The sequence below is a fragment of the Chelmon rostratus genome, chromosome 14 (assembly GCF_017976325.1).
Source record: "Chelmon rostratus isolate fCheRos1 chromosome 14, fCheRos1.pri, whole genome shotgun sequence".
NCBI classification, from domain to species: Eukaryota; Metazoa; Chordata; class Actinopteri; order Chaetodontiformes; family Chaetodontidae; genus Chelmon; species Chelmon rostratus.
This window is the reverse complement of record NC_055671.1, coordinates 8,092,740-8,112,616: the sequence shown is the minus strand read 5'-3', so window position 1 is coordinate 8,112,616 and position 19,877 is coordinate 8,092,740. Positions and strand designations below refer to the sequence as shown.

The window sequence follows — 19,877 nt, the reverse complement described above, 5'->3', positions numbered from 1 at the left end:
CTTCTGATCCACATTGTACACAAAGAAACAACATCAAGTGTTTCCTGCAAGTTTAACGCTCCTGCTCCCTCCACTCCAGCGGTTGAGAAAGAACCTGATTGTGCAGTTTGTCAGCGATTAAAAGAAGAATTAGCCAGCCTAGCATGCCACCACAAATGAGCAAAACCCTCTGGGAGACCAGAGACCAAGCAAGGCACATTTCCAATTATACCGCCAAATGACTCATTTTCTTATTGGGCCTCGTATAATTGTGGTGGGTATTGGGTGCATGCAACTCAATTTGTCTTACATATTTGTTGGTGGAGTGGTAAAAGAGTTGACGGAGCCAAGGGGATGATATTAAAGAATTAGACAAAATAAAAAAAATAAAAAAATGAGATTGATCCCTCAATATTTGTTTGATCTGCTTCATCCTCCTTAATACTGTTGAAGTTTAAAAGCCAGGAAGAAAATGCCACTTTAATCATCTGTGGATTGAGGAATTGGAAGACTATCATTTTCCAGTAATCAGAAAATGTCTCCCCAGAGTAATAGACTTTGTTCTGACTGCTGAAATTAATGAGGCTTCCAGTCGTGTTGTTATCTGTCCCGAGGATCATCAATATATAAAAGTAATTGACAAATTAAATTACTGCAAATTCCTGGAAACTCTGGTTTTGTTAAAGCCCACCGAAAACAGAGATTTGAAACTTTTCCGAACAAACACACTTCAAACTAATTTGGGTAAGCTTTATTAAATTTGCAGACACATTAAGTGAACATCACTGTAAATTCTTCTCCATCCTTGAGTAGGAAACAACCAGTTGCTTATAAAGCAACTGGACTACACGTCAATACAGGCACATAAAAGGCACAGCACAGACCATGAAGCCATCTCACATTGCAAAGGTTGCTTTTTCTGCACAGCATGGGATACAACACCCAAATAGGACTGAATTCGACATTACAGTGCTGTTTTCCTTATATTATGTTCTCTATCCTTTAAAAAAACAAAACAAAATCATTTTAATGATACAGTTGCCACTATTTGCCTATTGGTAACAAACTCAAGCGAAGAAGTAATATGCAATTCAAGCACGGTTTTCAAAAAAAATTAATATTAAAAATAAGTAACATTTCATATACACAGAGTACAAACTTTAAATAGAACAGTTAGTGTGGATTACAGTTCAAATTAGACGTGTAACATGTAAATCCAGTGAACAGTTGCCTTTGTTCTCTCGCGATTTAGCCATCAAATTGTTGTAAATTCAAAAATATTTATTTAGTTAAAAAACTAATAAAATTCAATGATTGGATTTCAAAACAAACATAACAAAAAAAGAGAAACTTTTATTCTATGCTATTAACCGCTCTGTGTGTAATACCATCATCAACTCTCATTTAAACCACGATCATCTCTGTGCGTGTCCGTGTGTGTATGCTTGTATGCTAGATGCAACAGTTAAAACTGTGCAGGTTTGATTCTGGGTGCAACGTGAGGGAACAGTAAGCAGTAAAGTGCATCTGAAGCAGCATGTGTGTACTGTTTGTGTGTGTGTGCGAGTGAGAACAGAAGGGACAGCTGTGGTTTTGTTTGCGAGCCGAGCTGCCCATTGGTCACCGCAGGGTAACTGTGAAACTGTCGGGGTCTAAATGGGACCTTGTCACTGCTCCCCACTGCGCTCTCCTGTCCAAATATGTTACAGTGTTCCCCGTCTTTGTTCTGTAACTAAGTGCTCCCTGCTTAGGAGTTTAAAACCCCCTTTCTTGCTGATGCCCCCAGCAATGTGTTGTCATTGTCGTGTTGGTCATCAAAACACTTGCAAATCTCAACAAGCATATGTCACAAACCAAGGTGCATTTTCACATGACAACAGCATTAAAAATTGAATGTTGTGCACACTTCAGTTCAAATGGAGGCCACTGATTATCATGGAAGCATGAACATCCACTTGGGCCAACTGTGTAAACTCTAAACATATCACATATTAGTCACCAGATATTTTTAAGACATTTTTCCAATTGCACTTGAATACCAAACACGTGGATTTATCTAAACACAAGCATAAGACAATTTACAAAATGTTACAAGTGATGTCAGTCGTTCGAACTCTTCGTGAGAATCATAGCCAACGGTTCATCAGTAACCTGGCAGCTGCCAAGGGCCCTCACGTTGGCTCCTCCAGCCTCAGGTTCCAGCCCAGGTCTCGGCCGGGAGCGGGTGTGGCTGAGCCAGGCTCCTCCGGCTGCGGTCGCGGCCTGAGCTGTGCTTCAGCCAGGCAGCGAGGAGAGGCCGGTCCTCCACTAGGAGGAGGCTGACGTCTCCATAGTGGACAGGATGCGCACCACCTCGGTTCTCTGCGTGGGTGAGATGTGCTGGGTCATGTGCACAATGGAATCCATGGCAACCTCCGGATTGGCCTGAACAAGGCTGGAAGTAAAGGCGAAAACAAAAGAAAACATCATCACGTGTTGGATTTCACATGTGTTTGTTGTCAGGGGCGATGACGGTTGAAATTCTGTTGCACTTTATTTTCTAACTCCTCAGCACATTGAACCAGCACTGTTTTGATTTAGCACCTGCGTATCTGCTTGAGGATGTGATCTCGGCGGATGTACTTGATGTTCTCGTCGATGACGGACCTTGCGCCCTCTTCTTCGGTTAGTTGCCTTTCCAGCCACCCTACCACCTCTTCATTGTTATCCCACAGATAGGCCTGCGTAATGAGGGGAGGGGGTGAGATGACGAATCACGAGCAGGATTCAAAGTATTTAAGGATAATTAAGCCTAGAATCACACTTTTTCTAATGGTGAGTGTGAACAAATGTAATTGGGATTTTAAAAAAGTCCCAGGCAACAATTAGCAATTAACTGTAGTGTGTATACATTCCGCATACTTGAACAAAATCTGTAAAATATCATGAATCAACAAATAAATATCAACAACAGCAAAAGAGATGGACTGTCACAAGAGGGGGGGGTAATGTCTTGTCGACTGGACCTGGCAGGAAAATTAGTATTCATGAGTGCTGGCATCTCTGATCCCAAACAAAGCCAGGCTGGAGGGTTTAGCAAAGATTTGGGGGCTGAGGGGTTTAATGGGCTCTTGCCTTTTTTATGAACAGTCCTGCTCCAGGTCCACAAGAACATTTAATGCCCTTATTAATCATTTTTAATCTGTTTGCTTTTAATTAAGAAACAGCGTGTTGCTCTCCTATCTGCACGTGCCAGGGCTGTGATTAATTGTGGCTTAAGACAGCCAGTCCTGATTGGGATAATATATTAGCTAACAAGGAGGCCACTTCTTAGGAGATCTCAAGCGCCGGGCTGGCCCGTGTCACCCCTGCGGCTGGTCCTCGGAGCCCGAGACTGGCCTGGAAGGAGCAGCGTTTACGTATCTCTGAGGGATGTTTATTTTCATTAACTACCGGTTATCAGTCCATCTGTATTAAATCATGATGATTTAATAGGAACGCTTACTGCTTCTTTATCTAGTGCACCTTGTGGAGAAGGAATAGGTGTTTCAGGATAAAAAAGACACAACCTCTGTAATCATTCCCAGGGGCTAAGTCGTTGTGTTTACTTTTTTTTTTTTTTTTTTTTTTCAGACAATTTAATACTGTGACAATCTGTCAAAGGCTCTCTGAATCATTTTTCACAAAACAGTGGACATGCTGATTTTAGATATGGATAGAAACTGAAATCTAAAAATAAATGAACAAAAATGACAGCTCTGAAAACTTGCTCTATCACTGTCTTCTGTCTCTTGGTGTGAAATAGATTACAGACATAGGGGGAAAAATGCGTTCCAGACTTCTGTGTGGTTGTGAGGTCATGTAAACAGAAAATTATGAAAAAATAAATATGAGACATTCTGTGGTCTATACAGTCATTTCCCCCACATTAAAGCTCTTGGATATTATAGTGCAAGATGTTTGGAGAAACTATAGCATGAAGTATGAATGAATTGCATCAACACGATCATCATCTATATGCTGCTTTAAATAGTCAACCATTCATTCAATGCCAAGTGATTAAAATTAGCATCCAGTTTACAAACTGATGCTATGAGATATCAGTTCTGGTGTTCTACATTTTCCAGTCAGTCAGTATTGATAGACTATAAAGCAAAGCCTAAGTATGAGGCAGGAGTTTTACCTTGACAGCCCCCTCGGCCTCCACGAACCAGCGACGCAGCATTGCCTGGACCTGACCGTCCGTCAGCTCGCTGTTGGCTGCTTGGATCTTCCTCTTCACCGTCTCCTCCAGCAGCAGACGCCGCAGACGCCAGTAAAAGAACTGACGGGACGTTTGCCATTCAAGGATATCCTAACGCGGGCAAAAGACAAAATAAAATCACGTAAATGCAGCTACTGTTTTTAGACGCTTAGAAGTGTATACTATTAAATGTGAACATAAGGAAGTGCATTATGTATAACAGAATAATCGTCTGCTGGTCTCAACCCAGACATGTGATGTCGCACTGGGGCAGAACTCATTAAGAAATCAGACTAGCTGGCAAAAAGATCTGTGTTGTACATTTGGCTTCATGTGAGCAATAGCTGCTTATTTTCGCAAACACTGATTACATAATCCCTGGAAACATACCGTATGTGTGTGGGTTCATAGAATGACTTACAGCTTTAACACACATTACACTCAATTTGAAAAGGCTAATTCATTTTAATGAAAAACCTAGCTGAGAAATCATATGGGAATCTAATATCTCTGGGAATCTGAAGTCTATGGGAAGTAGATCAATGTCTTACAGGAATGTGTTCAAGTGTAAATTGCGTATTCATCACAGTGGGCTGAAGATGTGAGGATGTCATTTTAGGATCCACTATCACAGACTTCTCAGCCGATGCACTTGAGCTGAACATGCAGACCAGTACAGTTAGTGTGTGACACTGCGTGTACAAAATATCCTGCTTGCCATCCATCTGCCAAAGACCCCTCTGGCCATGTGAGCAAAGTGAGAGTGTGTATGCTCATATGTGAAAGATGGGAGTGGGAAGGCGCAGGATGAGATGGGGCCTGCCCAAGGCTGCTCTGCGGTTTCTAAGGTGATTGACCAGGGTCATCAGAAGATAATTATGAGGACGAATCGCGCACCCTGGTGAGACCAAACATTATTCACTAGGCAGGTGCAGCAGCTAGACCGACGCTGCCCGGTGGGCTTTTCAGGGTATTCACATACTGCACGCTCACACTGCACTCACACATGCACACAAGACAGCATTAAAAAGTGCTCACTGTTATTACGCCCTTCTCCTGCATGCGGCCCGGGGTGTCGTGGAGGTCTGCAAACTGCACAGCCACTTGGTGGTAGATGGGCAGGAGAAACTCCTCGCGCTCTTTCAGCTTGGTCTCCAGCTCTTTGCGATCAGGGGGACTCAGCTCTGGCGTTCCTGTTGAAGTTTCAAAACAATACAGTAAAACAAGCTGTCAAATCACTTGCCAAATACGGACTGGTTTACAAGCAGGAAGTAAAGTGTACCACAGAATGAGTTTAGGTGTGAAAGTTAAAATTATATCCTCACATAGTCCTATAGTTGACCTTCCCTTATAGCGCCGTTAGCATCAAATCAGGTTCTACATGAGCGTGCAGCTGTGAATTAACCCTGCTAACAGCATTTTGTTTCAGAGCTCCCCCAAACCCCTGGTCACTGTCACCAAAGACTGATTTCTGTCAATTCCAATCTGTAAACTCTCAAACCCTCCCAAGTACCCCCTCCATTCCACCAGTTCGCCCAAAGCGCAGAGCGCACGGAGCATCGGGCCATAGTTGCTCTGAGCCTGGAGGAAAATCAATAGGCTGCGTAGGAGCGACAGGAGAGCCAGTGATTGATCTGAGCAGGCCGTGATTGACATGTCTCCCGGGGGGGAGCAGTGAAGATGATACGATCAACATCAAACAAAGAACCGCAGTGAGAGCGCACATGCTCCCAGCTGATATATTGCTCCTTACTAAAATGAGGACAGGGCTGAGGGGTCGAAGACACCCGTAAAACGCTATAATTAGAATCGAAGTGGAGCACTCACCCAATCTTTCAGCCAAGCCCATGTAGACCGGATCTACTCTTCTCATGGTCTTCACCAGATCCTTCCTCCTAAACTTGATCTCCACTGTTCCCTCTGGCTCCAACACGCCACCTCTGGAGACAAGAATGATGAAAGTGAACAAAGGTGGTTTTTCGTAAAGATGATACTTAATCTGCCTTTTTTCTGTCCAACTTACCGGCTGTCTTTGTCAGCGTACATCTCCATGTGACGAGGGTTGATGGTGGGATCTATAACCACCCAGGATCCTCCCCTCAGCTCAGCCTGTGGAGGGATATAAACTAGCACCGGCTGGTTGTACTCCCTCAGCCCGTCCACGATGTAGGCCCCGAACTTCAACACCTGGTCGTACATATCTAAGAAGAATTTCTATATGAGATACTGAATGGACTCAAACCCAGACTGACTGATTACCAGCGAAGTAGAAGTACCTTTCATTCCTCCAGAAAAGCCCCTCCAGTTGGAAAACACTATGAGAGGTAGGCCTTCTCTGTTCAGGTCCTTAATGGCCTGTGCTGTTTTGAAGGCAGAATCTGGGAACCACACCTGTCCTGCCTGCTGGATGATCTAAATATACAGATCAGAAAATCAGCATCAGTGCCTGGTTGCCTGTAAATGCTTGAATACCAGTTCACGCTTGAGTATACGCACTGACGAGCCCTTACCTTTGCTTCCGAGTCCAAATTGGCTGGATCAGCTGGGATTGACAGCTCCACTGACCTGGTTTCCACGGCAACCACCCCTGTAGGTATCCCCCCAAGTCTGTGGAGAGAAGCCATTCAGCGCTGACGTCCTCAAAATAGCCTGACTACATTTACGATGCAAATAAACTCTGAACTTATTTGCAGCGCGTCATCCGGGTTCAGCGTTTTGTTGGGATGCTCACCTGGCTCTGCCCACCACCACACTCTGAGCCCAGGGCTGCATGATCTCCATGAAGGAACCATGGTCAAAGAAACCACTCTGCCAGGAACCCTTTGGAGCTGTACATACAAAGAGGTGTGGAAATAGTGCAACAGAGAAAGAAATAAGAGTGACATGGGAAAGAAAGTAGAGTCAATTATTGCAAATTGGAAATGCAACTGAATTAGCTTTCTCTCTTTCCACATTGCTTCTAAAAGCCTTGATTTATTTCTCATGCAGTTCGAGGTTGTATATTTTTTTCCCCCTCAGAATCTGTAATCTTGGCAGCAACCATGATGGATGACTGTATAAGGGGACTTAGTCAGCTCTTTTTCTGCCCGCATACCCTGACAAACATGCCCAGCCTATGAGGTTACCGTTCAATTAAGCCTCGCCACTCATCACTACCAGAGACGTTGACTGGCTCCCAACACAGTGCCCCAGCCTCTTTGCTGTCCCAAGTTGTAATTACAGTGGTGTGGAACCTGCTCAGTCCTGACTTGAAGAGTAAAACACACTGGAAGAATTTTGGTGCCATCTCTACCTTCCCTTAGGGAGGATCAAGATGTTAGATTTTGCAGTTTCTATCTTAGTTTCTTAAGAGTCTCTCTCTAGTAATGAATTATTCCTAGATCTAACTCTGGGAATATCAGGCCGAGATGATAAATCTTTATATTTACTCCAAATGACTAAAATGTGGATAGGACTCTTTATAACTGCCGAAAAAGCATTTTGGATGAAGCCGTAGGGGAAATGAGCAAAAGTGCAAGTGTTATAGTTACAACTAGGCTGCTATTTAAGGCAATATTTAGTTTCTTAACTTAACTTCTAGCACAACTAAGTATTTGATGTAGCCACCCCATCGTTCCATTTTGGAGCAGAGCATGTCTGTAGGGCTGAATGTATAATGTGCAACTAGTGACTAGTTTTCTTTAAATTATCATCCGATTAATCAATAGTCATTAACATTGAATGTTTACTAAACAGAAAAAACTGTGAAAAATTGTGTTTCAGAATTGCTTGTTCTGTCCAATCAACAATCACAAATGTAAAGATATTTAATTTACAGTGATATAACCAGAGAAAAGTGTGAAATCCCAACAACAAATGGAGAAGCTTGAGAGTGAAATGTCTGGCATTTTTGCTGATTTTTATAATAATAATTCAGACTAGACACTCACTCTGGCTGGGACGTCCCGCTAACATCCAGCGGGGGTCGTACGGAGCCTTTGTCGGCACAAACTCCACTAGTCGATCTATGGGGTCCTTGGCACTGAGGATGGGCACTGGACTAGATTTACACTGAAGAAGGGAAATGTCTTATTTTACAATGACAAAAGTCACATAGTTCTAAAACTCTGGACGAGTTCATTTATCACACTGATATAGGACGCAGCATCCTATTCAAACAACAGCTAAACATTACCATGGGCATGTAGGACAGCCACTGCAGAAGTGTGAAGACTCCCTCAAAGTCATCACAAACAGTGCTGTGGGTTACACCATTGTTGTGCATGATTTGGATTCCACCAAGTTGGTTGTTTGATGTGTACACTTCTCTGCCCAGCACCTATAGTGGGAAAAAAGATTTACATCAGGGAAAAAGGAAATAATACTGTTCTCTGTTGAATCCCATGACATTTGATTCAGATTTTCCGGACATGTTGTGAGGGTACAACACTGGCAGATTGAAACCCTGCTTGAAAACTGGAGCAGCAGCTTTCTGCCCAATTTAATTCAGCGCTGATTTAGCCTTTAATAGCCTCCTCTCTCTGGCCTCCGATGGAGTTAATCCACTGTTCATGTTGTCCAACACCGGCCGACAACAGGAGGTCTCGTATTCTGGCGTCTAGTGAAATGTGGATCAAAGAGGTCACACGCAGACACAGACATGCCAGGTAGCAGCAGGGACCCTGAATTACATGGGCCCACTGCCTCGTCAATAAAGGTGATCAGCAGCCAGAAAGGTCTGAGCCACGGCCGTCACAGGTGTGAGGCAGCACCTGCCACTCTTCCTGGGGAATTTCCTGACAGACGGCGTGAATTAACACACGCCCTTCCTCATCCAAAACATTAAATTCAATCAACTGGCTTGCATCCCTTTTTGCTGTATTCTGAATCCTTCATCAACCAGTTGTGACAGAGGCTGTTGTAGAAGGGTGAGATGGAAACCACCAAACTACTTCAACTTCAAAACTGCCTCTATGCCAACCTGAAGCCATAAAACCTCACTCCCAGCCCACCCTATTTTCATAAGCAGCCTAGAACAGGTGGCAGGGCCCTGACATGGTTCCATAAAAATCAGAGAGGAGCGCAATCCCTACCCTCAGCTCTCACCTTTTCAGCCATCATTTACTTTCTTTATTACCATTAATGGTTATGTATCTGGCTACAAATCTAGGGCACTCTCCTAAAGCTGTCAGGAAAGCCTGCGGCCCCAAGAAACATTGCAGTCACCTTGACATACACAAAACCCCTGTGCCTCTGGCCATCGCCGGCTTCATTAAGATTCCACAGCAGAGAGAAGAGGAGGGGACGTAGGAGGAGGAACAGAGGGAGATGGCTGGGAGGAAGAAAATGAGGGGGAAACTGGATGTAACAGCTCATTGGGGTATTTATGCTAGTAGTTACTATCCACTCCCCATGAAAATATGAGAGCTTTCCAGCAGCTAATGAAATGATGATCTCTGGGTGGCAGCCTCCTGCTCTCCATTAAGTTTCAGTTAATAGCCAGGAAACCACATGATAAATGGGCAAAAAAACAACCCTATTTCTCACCCGGGTCGCTAGTGAAATCAGTGCTTTTTTAAAAATAAACACAATCAATGTAAACCAGGGATACATAGCAAAATATCACCTGCACACTGTCGACACTTGTCAGTAAACATCACTATGCCTCTACTCCCGCAGATACGGCTAAACAGTGGGGCCAACGAAAAACAATTGAGCTCCCAGCAAATAGGTATGTCATCATTGCGCCATTTGCATGATCTGTCAAGTTGCGACCTGTCATCTAATTTGAAATGGAGTCATCTTAATGTATTGACAAGGACAGAGAATGGAAAGCGAGACAAGAGGAAGCACACACAGGCGTACACACGCGCGCACGCATCCACACACCAATCAGCTGCATGCAGAAAACAATCTGCCTCAGCAAAACTTTTCATTTTGATTAAAAACAAATGATATGGGTGTCCTGCACTGCAGCCTCTGGCATGTCACTCCATTTCTATGCAAATACAACTTCATGGTTCGCTTTCAATTATTCCACTGTGAGTGGCAGGCAGGCCGGTGGCTGGGATCGGAAAGGGAATCCTAGTAGAACAGAACGATGCAGAGGGAGGCCTGATCGCTGAGTTGGAACAGCACCAAAATCATAAAACACTTTTCTAATTTCTTTTCTTTGGTGTATAAACACACACCATCCTACCCTGTTGTTTTATATTGCAGTTTCTATTAATGTATGATTAAAAAAAAAGAAAAGACATAGTTTTAGACACACGCACAGCTCCATTCCAGATCTGCTTGCTCTTCCTCCCATATGGGTATTTCTAGTGAATTTCTCATTAAAATGCATCAATTATGCGAATTTAGAGATTACTCATTTGGCTTATTCAGTGTTGCAGGAGGAGCACAGTGCACACAGTCACACAACAGCCTCATGTTTTCATTTGAAAAAAAAAAAAAAGAAAAAGAAAATTCTTTGTGTTGTACTAAAATATGCAGTATACTATAGATAATTTTACCTTGTTCAACGCTCCAGCTCCAGTTAGGATAATGTGAGAGTTGTCCACTTGAATGGTTCTCTGTCCAAGCCTCACCAGATAAGCCCCGATCCCTATGGCTCTGCATGTGACCTGCAGGAAAAGAGAGTCATGTTAAACCTTCAAAGGCGTGTTAAATAAGCAGATGCATCAGCTCCTGGCATAGAGCAAGTCTTTGTTCTTGAAATCACATAAGGAGGAGGCATCATGTACGCGTGTTTTTTGTTTACAAGTGTGTCCACTTCAGTCTTACCAAGTTCATGGTGATGATCTCCTCATACGCCAGAGAGGATTCTCCAGCAATCATTCCAGACCCTTTGAGATTCTCCACACCCAGCCCTTCATCTTTTCCTATGATGTCAGTGATCTTGTACCTGAATGACAACACATACACTCACTCAAAGCCAGACGTGACTCTCCAATAGCTTTCCCTTCCACTGTCACCCCTGCCGCCCTGTTGTAATCTCATGGGCATACTTGACTGACACTACAGCATCCTGCACATTCATCCCCTTGAGTATTAGTATGTAATGAAAAGACGTACCTGGACTCTCCCTCATCCTCCACATGTTCGCAGTGCACGGAGTTCAGAGCTGAAACTTTCTTGTAATCCTGAGGTGTGAGGTAGAGATACTTGAAACCCTGCAGGGGGATATAGCAACGACTACTTATTCACAATAGCAAGTGATGCAGCTGCAGAAAACAATCTTTGGCAAGGTATAACAGGGAAGTTTCAGAAGTTTGATACCATGATAAAGAAATGCATGAATTTTGGGATTACTAGTAAAATCCTAAATTTCTCACACAACATAATAATTTTGAGGATACTTGTGTTTTTGAAATACTGAGTTGGTAAATTGAGCCCACAAAGACAATGCCATGTGCCTGAGACTTTGCTGGCTGACCTTATAAGGGTCAGCTGGATCTTGCCAGGCCACGTGGAACATGTGTCTGATTTCCTCTGCCAGCCCAATGCGGGCGCCACTGTTGGCTGCGATGTAGATTCGAGGGATGCCGCTCTCTCGTGCCATCTCAGAGGCTCGCAGGAACAATACGTCCTCCTGGGGCCCGAACGAGCCTATCTTGTGTGTGATGTCATTACTAATGACGATGATCTCACGTCCCGCTGGGTATTCTGGCGTGCGCAGGGTCATCCGCCATGCCACCATACCAATCTGGATAAGAAAAGAGAGACACAAAATAAATAAATATTGGATGTCTATAAATATTACACCATAAATATAAACGTAAATAGTCTGATAGTTTTCTGATTTTGAGGGGCAATGTATTTGATTAAATGGTGTCACGGGGTATGAGATCTAGTTTGAGATGTTACATTATGCTCTATGGCTGATTCAGACTGCAGCATTTCAATTTTGGTTTTAATAGAATATGAAGACATAGCTATTATTTCTCAATGTACTTTCAATGATGCTTGAGCATTGGCATACAACAATAAAGCATTAACAAGCTCCCAAGAACCCAGTCAAAGAAACACAGAGACACCTACAGCGTAAAAGAGAAATTGCATGTTTTGATAAAAGAGGTGGACAGAAAATGTAAAAATACTGACCTCGTTGCCCCCTGGCAGCCGGTTCATCTGCACTAGCTGACCTTGGGCGTCAAGAACCAGCTCTGTGAAGGTGAGCAGCTCAGAAGGGAGAGGGCATTTGGGTAAGTGGGCATAGGCCTGGCTCGAGTGCCACAGCTTTTTCAGAGCCTGGGAAAAGAAATGAAACAGTCAGAATGAAGAAGTTATCCCACCAACATGATTTGGCCAATCAGTATTTCTAAGCACAAGATGTGAGTTAGTAGTTTTTGGAGCGTACCTGTCGAAACATTTCTGGAAAATCATAGACATAGGTGGTGCCCAGAGACTGCGCCTGGAAACGCTTAGACTGCAGCAGGTCCTTGGTGACATAAGGGGTGTTGATGAGCATGCCATGCAACGGACCCTGCTTGTCTCCATATGCCTGGAACATGATCTGTATAAAGAGGGCCAGAGAGAGTCACTTTAAAGACACACTGGCCTCTTCAACAACCTTGCCAAACATCATGAGTTCTGAGAATGGTAATGATAAGGATGATGAGCTTCTGTCGGCCCAACTGCTAACTGCTGCACAAGTCAGATGCTAAAGAGCAATTTACACAGGAAGTGGTAACAACAGAACACCTGCAACCATCTCAGCCTAGAGAGGACACTGGGGTTATCACACATTCAGGGCATAATACTAATAATTAATAATCATAGGACTATCAGAGAACAGAAACATTCACTTGTAACCTGTTCTGAGTGCAGGCACTCCACTCACAGATGATTTGTTGAATTAGGCCCTAAAAAAGCTCAACAGAACGTCTCCCAAAAGCATTCCACTTCACACTGACACCCACATTATCCTGCAACAAGACTGTGGTTCAAGTTCATTGATTTTATAAATGATTGCAGGAACCAAGTTAACGCTACGGATTTGCACGATTGGTTGACTAGCCGATTAAACGTTGCTACCCTCACTCAGCATCAGAAATACCAGTTGGTTAAATTTAATATTATTATTCTAATAATGAACACATACAAATTACAGGATGTGTTCATATTGTATGAAAGGGTTTCTGCTGTCAGGTAGTACGTTCTTTAAGTGGGGAAGTATTATGTAAACCTCTCTGATCATAATGTCCAATGAAATTAATTTCTGAGCTTTATATTCTACCAAACTAGAGTTGGGGTGATTGTTGGAGCTGTGAAAAGATGAACCAAGAAGATTTTGGTGAGTCTCATTTTGTTTCTGTCTGGTTTGAATGAAGCGTCTTTTGCAATGATAAAAATACTGTTTTTGTAAATAGAGTCTGGTGGCTTTGGTGATAGAAGAGGCCAGTTTCTGGTTAAACATAAAGGTTCCAAAACCTCTTTTACAAAAAGGGATTCTTAGGGATCTGTAATGATGTCAGACACTTATAATAATAATCCGAGCCTGTCCAGTGGCAAAAACAAGCATTTTTGGAGGCTGTACATTGAAGGTGTGCAAACACCCGCAGAGATTACATTGCAACCTGTGAAGGTTGCCAGCTGCAGTGTTCTCGTTCAATACTGGACCAATTTGAAAAAAAACGGCATCCCCACTCGTCATTTTGACACAAAAACATGGGAAAAAAGGGTCCATAAACACAGGTAACATCCACCCGTATTTGTCTAAACCATTGAAATCTTCCAGGACACATGGACTGGCACGAGGATCAGCTCAGAAACCCTGATTTGGTTATTTGGTGGTTTGGTTATTGAATAATGTGATTAATGGAACACATGAATGGATGCTTACCTGATCAGCTGCGAGGAGAGAGGATATTAGCAAAAACATTGTCCACCAGGCTCAGGCCATGACATCATACTGTATCTCTAAAATATTTAGCTGCTACTGTAGAAAAATGATGAACTATGATAAACTCCATCTTTAATTTCACCAGAGAGGATGGTAAATTGCATTCTGGGAGCTGAGATCTCCAGAATGGAGGTGAAGCCCTTTGCCAGCAAGCGGACAATAAGCAGATGAGATGGAAGATGTGTGAGTGCCCCACCTGTCGGTCTTTGGGCCCCACCTGTCCCGTTCGCGAATCAGTGACCTCCTTATACAGGCTGATGTCCAAGTAATAGCCTGATTCATTGGTGAGGAAGAGGCGGATAGGGATTTGCTTTCCTGTTGGAGTCAGGCGGATGTTAATTTTCAGTTCGGCCTGCAGGACACGCAGCTTCCACAGACGGCTGCCATAACGCATCACCATGGAGCGCACAGACTCCTCGATCTGAAGTTTGTGGAGAAGGATTCTTAGAGGCGAACTCACTGATTACAATGTTTGCTGTGTTCTGACGGCTGATGATAGTTTCACAAACCTTTGATGGGTCCATGATGACTGTGGGTACAAAATTGAGGAAGATATGGTTACAGTCGGTCCGTACAGTCGTGTTGTTGAAGGCCACCTCCAGCTCATCCATGGCTTCCAGCAGCAAACGCTCTGCCTCATTGTGAAGGTATTCAAAAGAGGCCTCCTGGTGAAGGAGCAGAAAGAAGACTGTCAACAGGTGGCAGCTATGGTCAAAAGTCCATAAGGACTTGTTTTGGAGAATACAAAACCTCTGAAAACTACTGCAAAGTTTCCTTGTCCCACCATTGTCTCACCTTTGTGACCAGATCAGAGTGGCGGATAATGGCTCGCACAAAGAAACGGTAGTCTGTAACCTCTGTGCCCACCTCCACACGGGCTGCACCCAGGTACAGGTGCATCTTGTGGTTGGCACATGGGATGGCAGTGAGGGCAAAATTGCGCATGCGGTTGAGCTCCAACTGGAAAGCTAGTGCCGGCTCCAAATGGCGATAGATCCTGTCCTCCTCAAACTATTAGAAGCAGGCAGGACACAATCAAAAACAGAAACATAACACTTCAAAACATTAAGTGGACACATTCAAAGACTTCCTGGCAGAACTTTTTCGATAAAAGGTGGGCTTTTCCTGCCATCATCTCGTCCATTAACGGAAGGAGTTTAAATTGGCAATTTCAGGAGTGGCGAGTTGATGTAAGAGGAGAAAGATGCCTGTGAGCCACACACTGTAAGTCAATGAAATCATGGGCAATCTCTGAAAGCTGCTAATGGGTGTCATTTCTCTTAAATGGGAGACATAATTAAAGAGTTCATTACTTTAATGAGTTTTGGTGGTGTTATTGTAGTGAACTATCAGGGGCAACAGAGAGGAAGAGCCATCACTGATTGTGATAGAGTGTAATTCAGCACTGCCAAGGAGGCGAAAAGTTGTTTCTTACAACCACAGCATGGCTTGGAAAGTCTCCCAGCCAAAGGAAAGTCTATCAATCTGTTTATGCATTATCATGCACACTGGGTATACAGCTCTTCATCTTTTCAATAGATGCGCTACAACTCTGATACCAAAAAATCTGGGATGCTGTATAAAACATAAATAAAACAATGTGATCATTTGCTAATCGTGTTTGACATATGCTCTATTGAAAACACTACAAAGGCAATATCCTTAATGCTTTACCTCATAAACTTATTTTCTGTAAATATAAATGTATTCTGAATTTGAAGTAGAAACATATTTCAAAAAAGTTGGGGCAGGAGCAACAAAAGATTGGGATTTCTACATGAGCAAAGACCAATTTGCCTCACATCAATTTTTCAGAGTTCAAAAAAAGTGCTGATTTAACACATGCAACTTTGTAATATACAGACACCCACCTTGTCTCTGGCACGGAATGTGAAAAATTTGGGGAATTCTCTCTGTGCAGAAGATAGTGAGACAGAGATAGAAAGACCAAAAAGATATCAGCAATGTCTCTATAACAAAAAAAAAAACCAAAACATGGTTGTAAGCAAGGCAGCGTTAAGAATACCAAATCAGTTAGACATGCACCAAGTATAACCCTAATCACAGCAGGTGACTATAAGCAATTCTAGGCTTTGTTTAAATTGCTACCGCAGTCAGTATGGAGTGTTATGCAGCCATGATCAGGACCTTATTCTACTTCAAGGACCATACGCTCGTTTAGTGCTGTAGTATAATTATCAGGGAATCACTGTGTATTCACTCAGACAGCAAGCAAACATAATAATGGTTTTTATAAATATATCTATATATATGTGTGTATGCATGTGTGCGTGTGCTATATATATAATTTTTGTTTTTTTTCAGAGACATTTGATCCTCTGAATGTAGACCTGTTTGATGTTATCAGCTGAAGTGTTCCACTTGCCAAAACAATGCCAGAGCGATTGGAGATGCTCTCATCAGCTCACAGTCTTCACGATAACAAGAGAGCTGTAATAATGTACACATTGGAAACCTCCACGGCCATGATTTGACACTGTGATTACATATCATTTCTACAGTATAGTGAACTGAGAAAAAAAAAACATTACAGAAGAATGGTGCAGACCACTAAAAAAAAAAAACACTCCCATGCTACAAGGGCCACGTAATGATGGTGACACCAGTTGGCATGATTAGCTCTCATCAGAGACTGTGGTGCCATCAAAAGAAAAATCAATGTCTATTGTCAAAACGGCAGCACAGGCAGGAGGACGGGGCATTTCTCAAAATCTAATCCTGGTCTGAATCCCTGTCATTATCACCATCATCTGAATGTTAGTGGGAGCTCTGTTGATAATGACTCGATCCTGGAAAGATAAATGGGGCCCTGAATACTGCAGCACAATAGATGATATATCAGAAAACTGCTATGATTGGAGGTTCAAGTCCTGGTTCTGGGGCTTTAATGACTGTAGCTGAGAAAAAAAAACAAAAAAAACACAAACCATAATACAAGCCAAACCAGTTTGTTGAGGTTTCTCTTATTTACTTTGATGCACTGGCCTTAAATAAGCATTCTCTTGAAATCAAGGAGTAGCAGCTTGTAAGCAGTCACTGCTGGATAAGATTCGTGGAGGAATATCACACTGTCTTTTGATGTCATTAATCTACCTCCTGTGAACCGTCTACAGTATTTTAAAAACAGATGTTGCAAACGAGTGCCTGGATGTGTAATGTGCACCTCCACGGTGGGGCATGTTTGAACTGTGATTAACCAAACGCATTGACACTGGTTCAGTAAATCAAATCAAAGAGCCATCTGTCCTCATTCCCTTTGTCTTCCTTTACTTACATGAAACCTTTGGTCCACCTCACAGTTGACTTGCTTCCTGAAATCCTGTCATCATAAATGCAGCAAAAGCAAGGCATGCAGAAAGAGATACAGAGACAAACAGGAGAATAAGCTAAATTTCAAATGCAAATTATTACAATTAGCACAATAGTGTCGTTCTATATAAACAAACGAACAAAATATTAGTAATTCCAAAAAGATAGATGCAGGACAATTCATTTGTAAAATTTGAAACATGCTATTCAGGACTGCTGTATAGGTGACATGCAGGGCAGCAGATTGTGGAGGCAGATAGTTGACTTAGTAAATATTAATCAGGGCCCTCACCTTCTGAGCCACGAGGAAAGTCAGCCTACGGATTCCGTGTTCAAACAGCAGAGATTTCTGGAAAGGGAAGAAAGCAAAACTGTCAGGATGAGAAGATCTTCCTGAGACATGGCAGACATTTCACTCTTTCTGCGCCTTGCTGCAGACGACTCCCACCTTTGACTGAGTGAACTCTCGGAAGCTGGCTGCCAGGCCGTCGTCATCGATGTCGCTGTCGGTCTTTATCGCCACATTCAAGATATGGATCGGCTCGTCCTGGACACTCTGGATGACAAAGCAAATCCACATTATCATTCGAAGGAGAACAGTCATACAGGTCGGTGACTATCAGAAGTCTGTTCTCCTCACCTTGTTGTCCTCTTCACCATACAGGACAGGATTACCTCCCTCTGGGAAGGTTGGACTTGGGGGAGGGGAGTCGGAGAAGCAGCTCAACACGTCTGTTATGTTCCTGGAGAGGAGAAAAGTCACACATGCCATTATCGTGCTTGCAATATCATCTCCGCCTACAGACAAAATATATTCGAGTTAAAGAGCTATTTTTATACGTGGACTGACCTGGTGAACTCCTGGAAGGAGCGGAACGCGACCATGGCTCCCATGCGCTGGCAAGGTGGTGTAAAAGATGTGTCAAGCAGAACGTCACTGACGCTGGCTACATGCACCATGCCGTAGTGGTTTAGGTTGGATGAGAATGACATCCTGGGGTATCAAGAAGGCAAGGCAAGTTTATTTATACAGCACATAGACAGACGCGACTCAGGGTGCTTTATGCAATGAAGTTTGAAAAGACAGGAATAGTGGAGCAAAAAACTTCTTACATGAAGAGAGCAATTGCAATGGGAATCTGCTATACCACTAGCCTGACTTTGTGACAATATGCCCCATTCACCTTTAGGAACCTCACAACAGTTTTGATCCCTCAGTTTTCCAGCAGTCTGAGATGCTGGGATTTAATAACATATGAAAACACTAAGACGCCTGATGTGTTAATTGTAGGGGACAAAACTGAATGAGGTTCAGATGATAAAAACCAAATAATAACAGAATTGCACCATTACATGTGAATTAAAGTGAAAGCAGCTATATGAAAGGGATTTTTGACAGACCACGTTAGTCAAATTAAAATAAAGAAAAGATTCCTTTTACAGGATCAATGAAACGTAAAACCACCAGAAAGACCCTCTGAATATTCATGTTTCTTTTTTTTTTTTTGGGTGTTAGTCTTTTGATTACGAGAAGCTGTCCCAGAGGTTACACCCACTGAAAGCACTCAAGAGGTTTTGTGTGTCAAACCTGTCAGATTCCAAATTTGAGGCATTTTCCTTCTCAGCATTATCGTCCTTAGATTTACTATCTCGTGCTTTAAGGTCCTGGGGTTTAGTTTCCTGCAATTTAGTGTCCGCGGCTTTTACAATGTCCAGGAGTGGAGCAGACATTTTCCTGGCAGGACAGTCACAGGTTTCAGTTCAGGAGATTTGCACTGGTGTACAACATTTCCCCAACATGTAATTTTGAGTATTTCACACCACATTACACCCCATGTTATTCCAAATCTCCAAAATATTAAAGCTCATACACAGTTAAGAACGGTGAAGAATATCACACACTTTCACAAAGACGCAAACACACACACAGACTCAAATCAGAATGTTTGACACAGAGGCTGAATGCCAAGGGCCATGCAGTTGTCAGTATAATTAAGAAACATCGCTTTTCTCAGGCTACTCCAGTCGCTAAAATCAGTTGTGCTTTGGGGAATTTTACAGTACCAAAAAATCACCAGAGGAATTAATCAAAACATGGATTACAGCTCTGACCATGCAGCTAGCTAGTGTACAGTCTATAGTAATCTATGCAATAAAAAGAACGTTTACAATACCTGTTTAAAGTTGGGATGTTCCCTCTGCAATCAAACAACATTGATTACTAAGTGGTTAGTGGCAGGCACCAGGAGAGGAAGACAGTCAAGGTATAGCAATGTGTGGATATGTATGTGTATATATATCTATCTATATACATAGATAGATATAGATGCATATTTTGCAGTGAGTAATAACTAAATTAAAGCTATGATTGGAAAAATTAAGAATAAAGTAAATTAAAAATATCTATCTAGCCCTCAACACACATTTCACTTCCTGACTGCTCCCTTAACAACATGCATC

General features: G+C 42.8%; 1 protein-coding gene across 4 annotated transcripts in view; it reads right to left on the bottom strand.

Annotated features, from left to right (window-relative positions):
* Nucleotides 1–723: 723 nt before the first annotated feature.
* Nucleotides 724–19,877, bottom strand: part of acaca (acetyl-CoA carboxylase alpha) — a 32,575-nt gene continuing 13,421 nt past the window's right edge. For 3 of the 4 annotated variants that reach the window (XM_041953015.1, XM_041953014.1, XM_041953016.1), the window contains exons 28-55: nucleotides 19,592–19,615; nucleotides 19,006–19,152; nucleotides 18,268–18,411; nucleotides 18,058–18,160; nucleotides 17,866–17,973; nucleotides 17,710–17,766; nucleotides 17,383–17,427; nucleotides 15,959–16,000; nucleotides 14,883–15,098; nucleotides 14,597–14,752; nucleotides 14,284–14,508; nucleotides 12,543–12,698; nucleotides 12,287–12,433; nucleotides 11,619–11,888; nucleotides 11,258–11,355; nucleotides 10,967–11,087; nucleotides 10,696–10,806; nucleotides 8,376–8,519; nucleotides 8,131–8,251; nucleotides 6,933–7,029; nucleotides 6,712–6,808; nucleotides 6,478–6,613; nucleotides 6,225–6,402; nucleotides 6,029–6,141; nucleotides 5,240–5,394; nucleotides 4,142–4,312; nucleotides 2,563–2,699; nucleotides 724–2,413 (exon numbers count right to left, since the gene is read on the bottom strand). In XM_041953015.1, the coding sequence (XP_041808949.1) occupies nucleotides 2,287–2,413; nucleotides 2,563–2,699; nucleotides 4,142–4,312; nucleotides 5,240–5,394; nucleotides 6,029–6,141; nucleotides 6,225–6,402; nucleotides 6,478–6,613; nucleotides 6,712–6,808; nucleotides 6,933–7,029; nucleotides 8,131–8,251; nucleotides 8,376–8,519; nucleotides 10,696–10,806; nucleotides 10,967–11,087; nucleotides 11,258–11,355; nucleotides 11,619–11,888; nucleotides 12,287–12,433; nucleotides 12,543–12,698; nucleotides 14,284–14,508; nucleotides 14,597–14,752; nucleotides 14,883–15,098; nucleotides 15,959–16,000; nucleotides 17,383–17,427; nucleotides 17,710–17,766; nucleotides 17,866–17,973; nucleotides 18,058–18,160; nucleotides 18,268–18,411; nucleotides 19,006–19,152; nucleotides 19,592–19,615 (3,646 nt within the window). In that variant the 3' untranslated portion in view covers nucleotides 724–2,286. The remainder of the gene's footprint in view (nucleotides 2,414–2,562; nucleotides 2,700–4,141; nucleotides 4,313–5,239; nucleotides 5,395–6,028; nucleotides 6,142–6,224; nucleotides 6,403–6,477; nucleotides 6,614–6,711; nucleotides 6,809–6,932; nucleotides 7,030–8,130; nucleotides 8,252–8,375; nucleotides 8,520–10,695; nucleotides 10,807–10,966; nucleotides 11,088–11,257; nucleotides 11,356–11,618; nucleotides 11,889–12,286; nucleotides 12,434–12,542; nucleotides 12,699–14,283; nucleotides 14,509–14,596; nucleotides 14,753–14,882; nucleotides 15,099–15,958; nucleotides 16,001–17,382; nucleotides 17,428–17,709; nucleotides 17,767–17,865; nucleotides 17,974–18,057; nucleotides 18,161–18,267; nucleotides 18,412–19,005; nucleotides 19,153–19,591; nucleotides 19,616–19,877) is intronic. The other variant, XM_041953017.1, reaches the window with a different exon arrangement.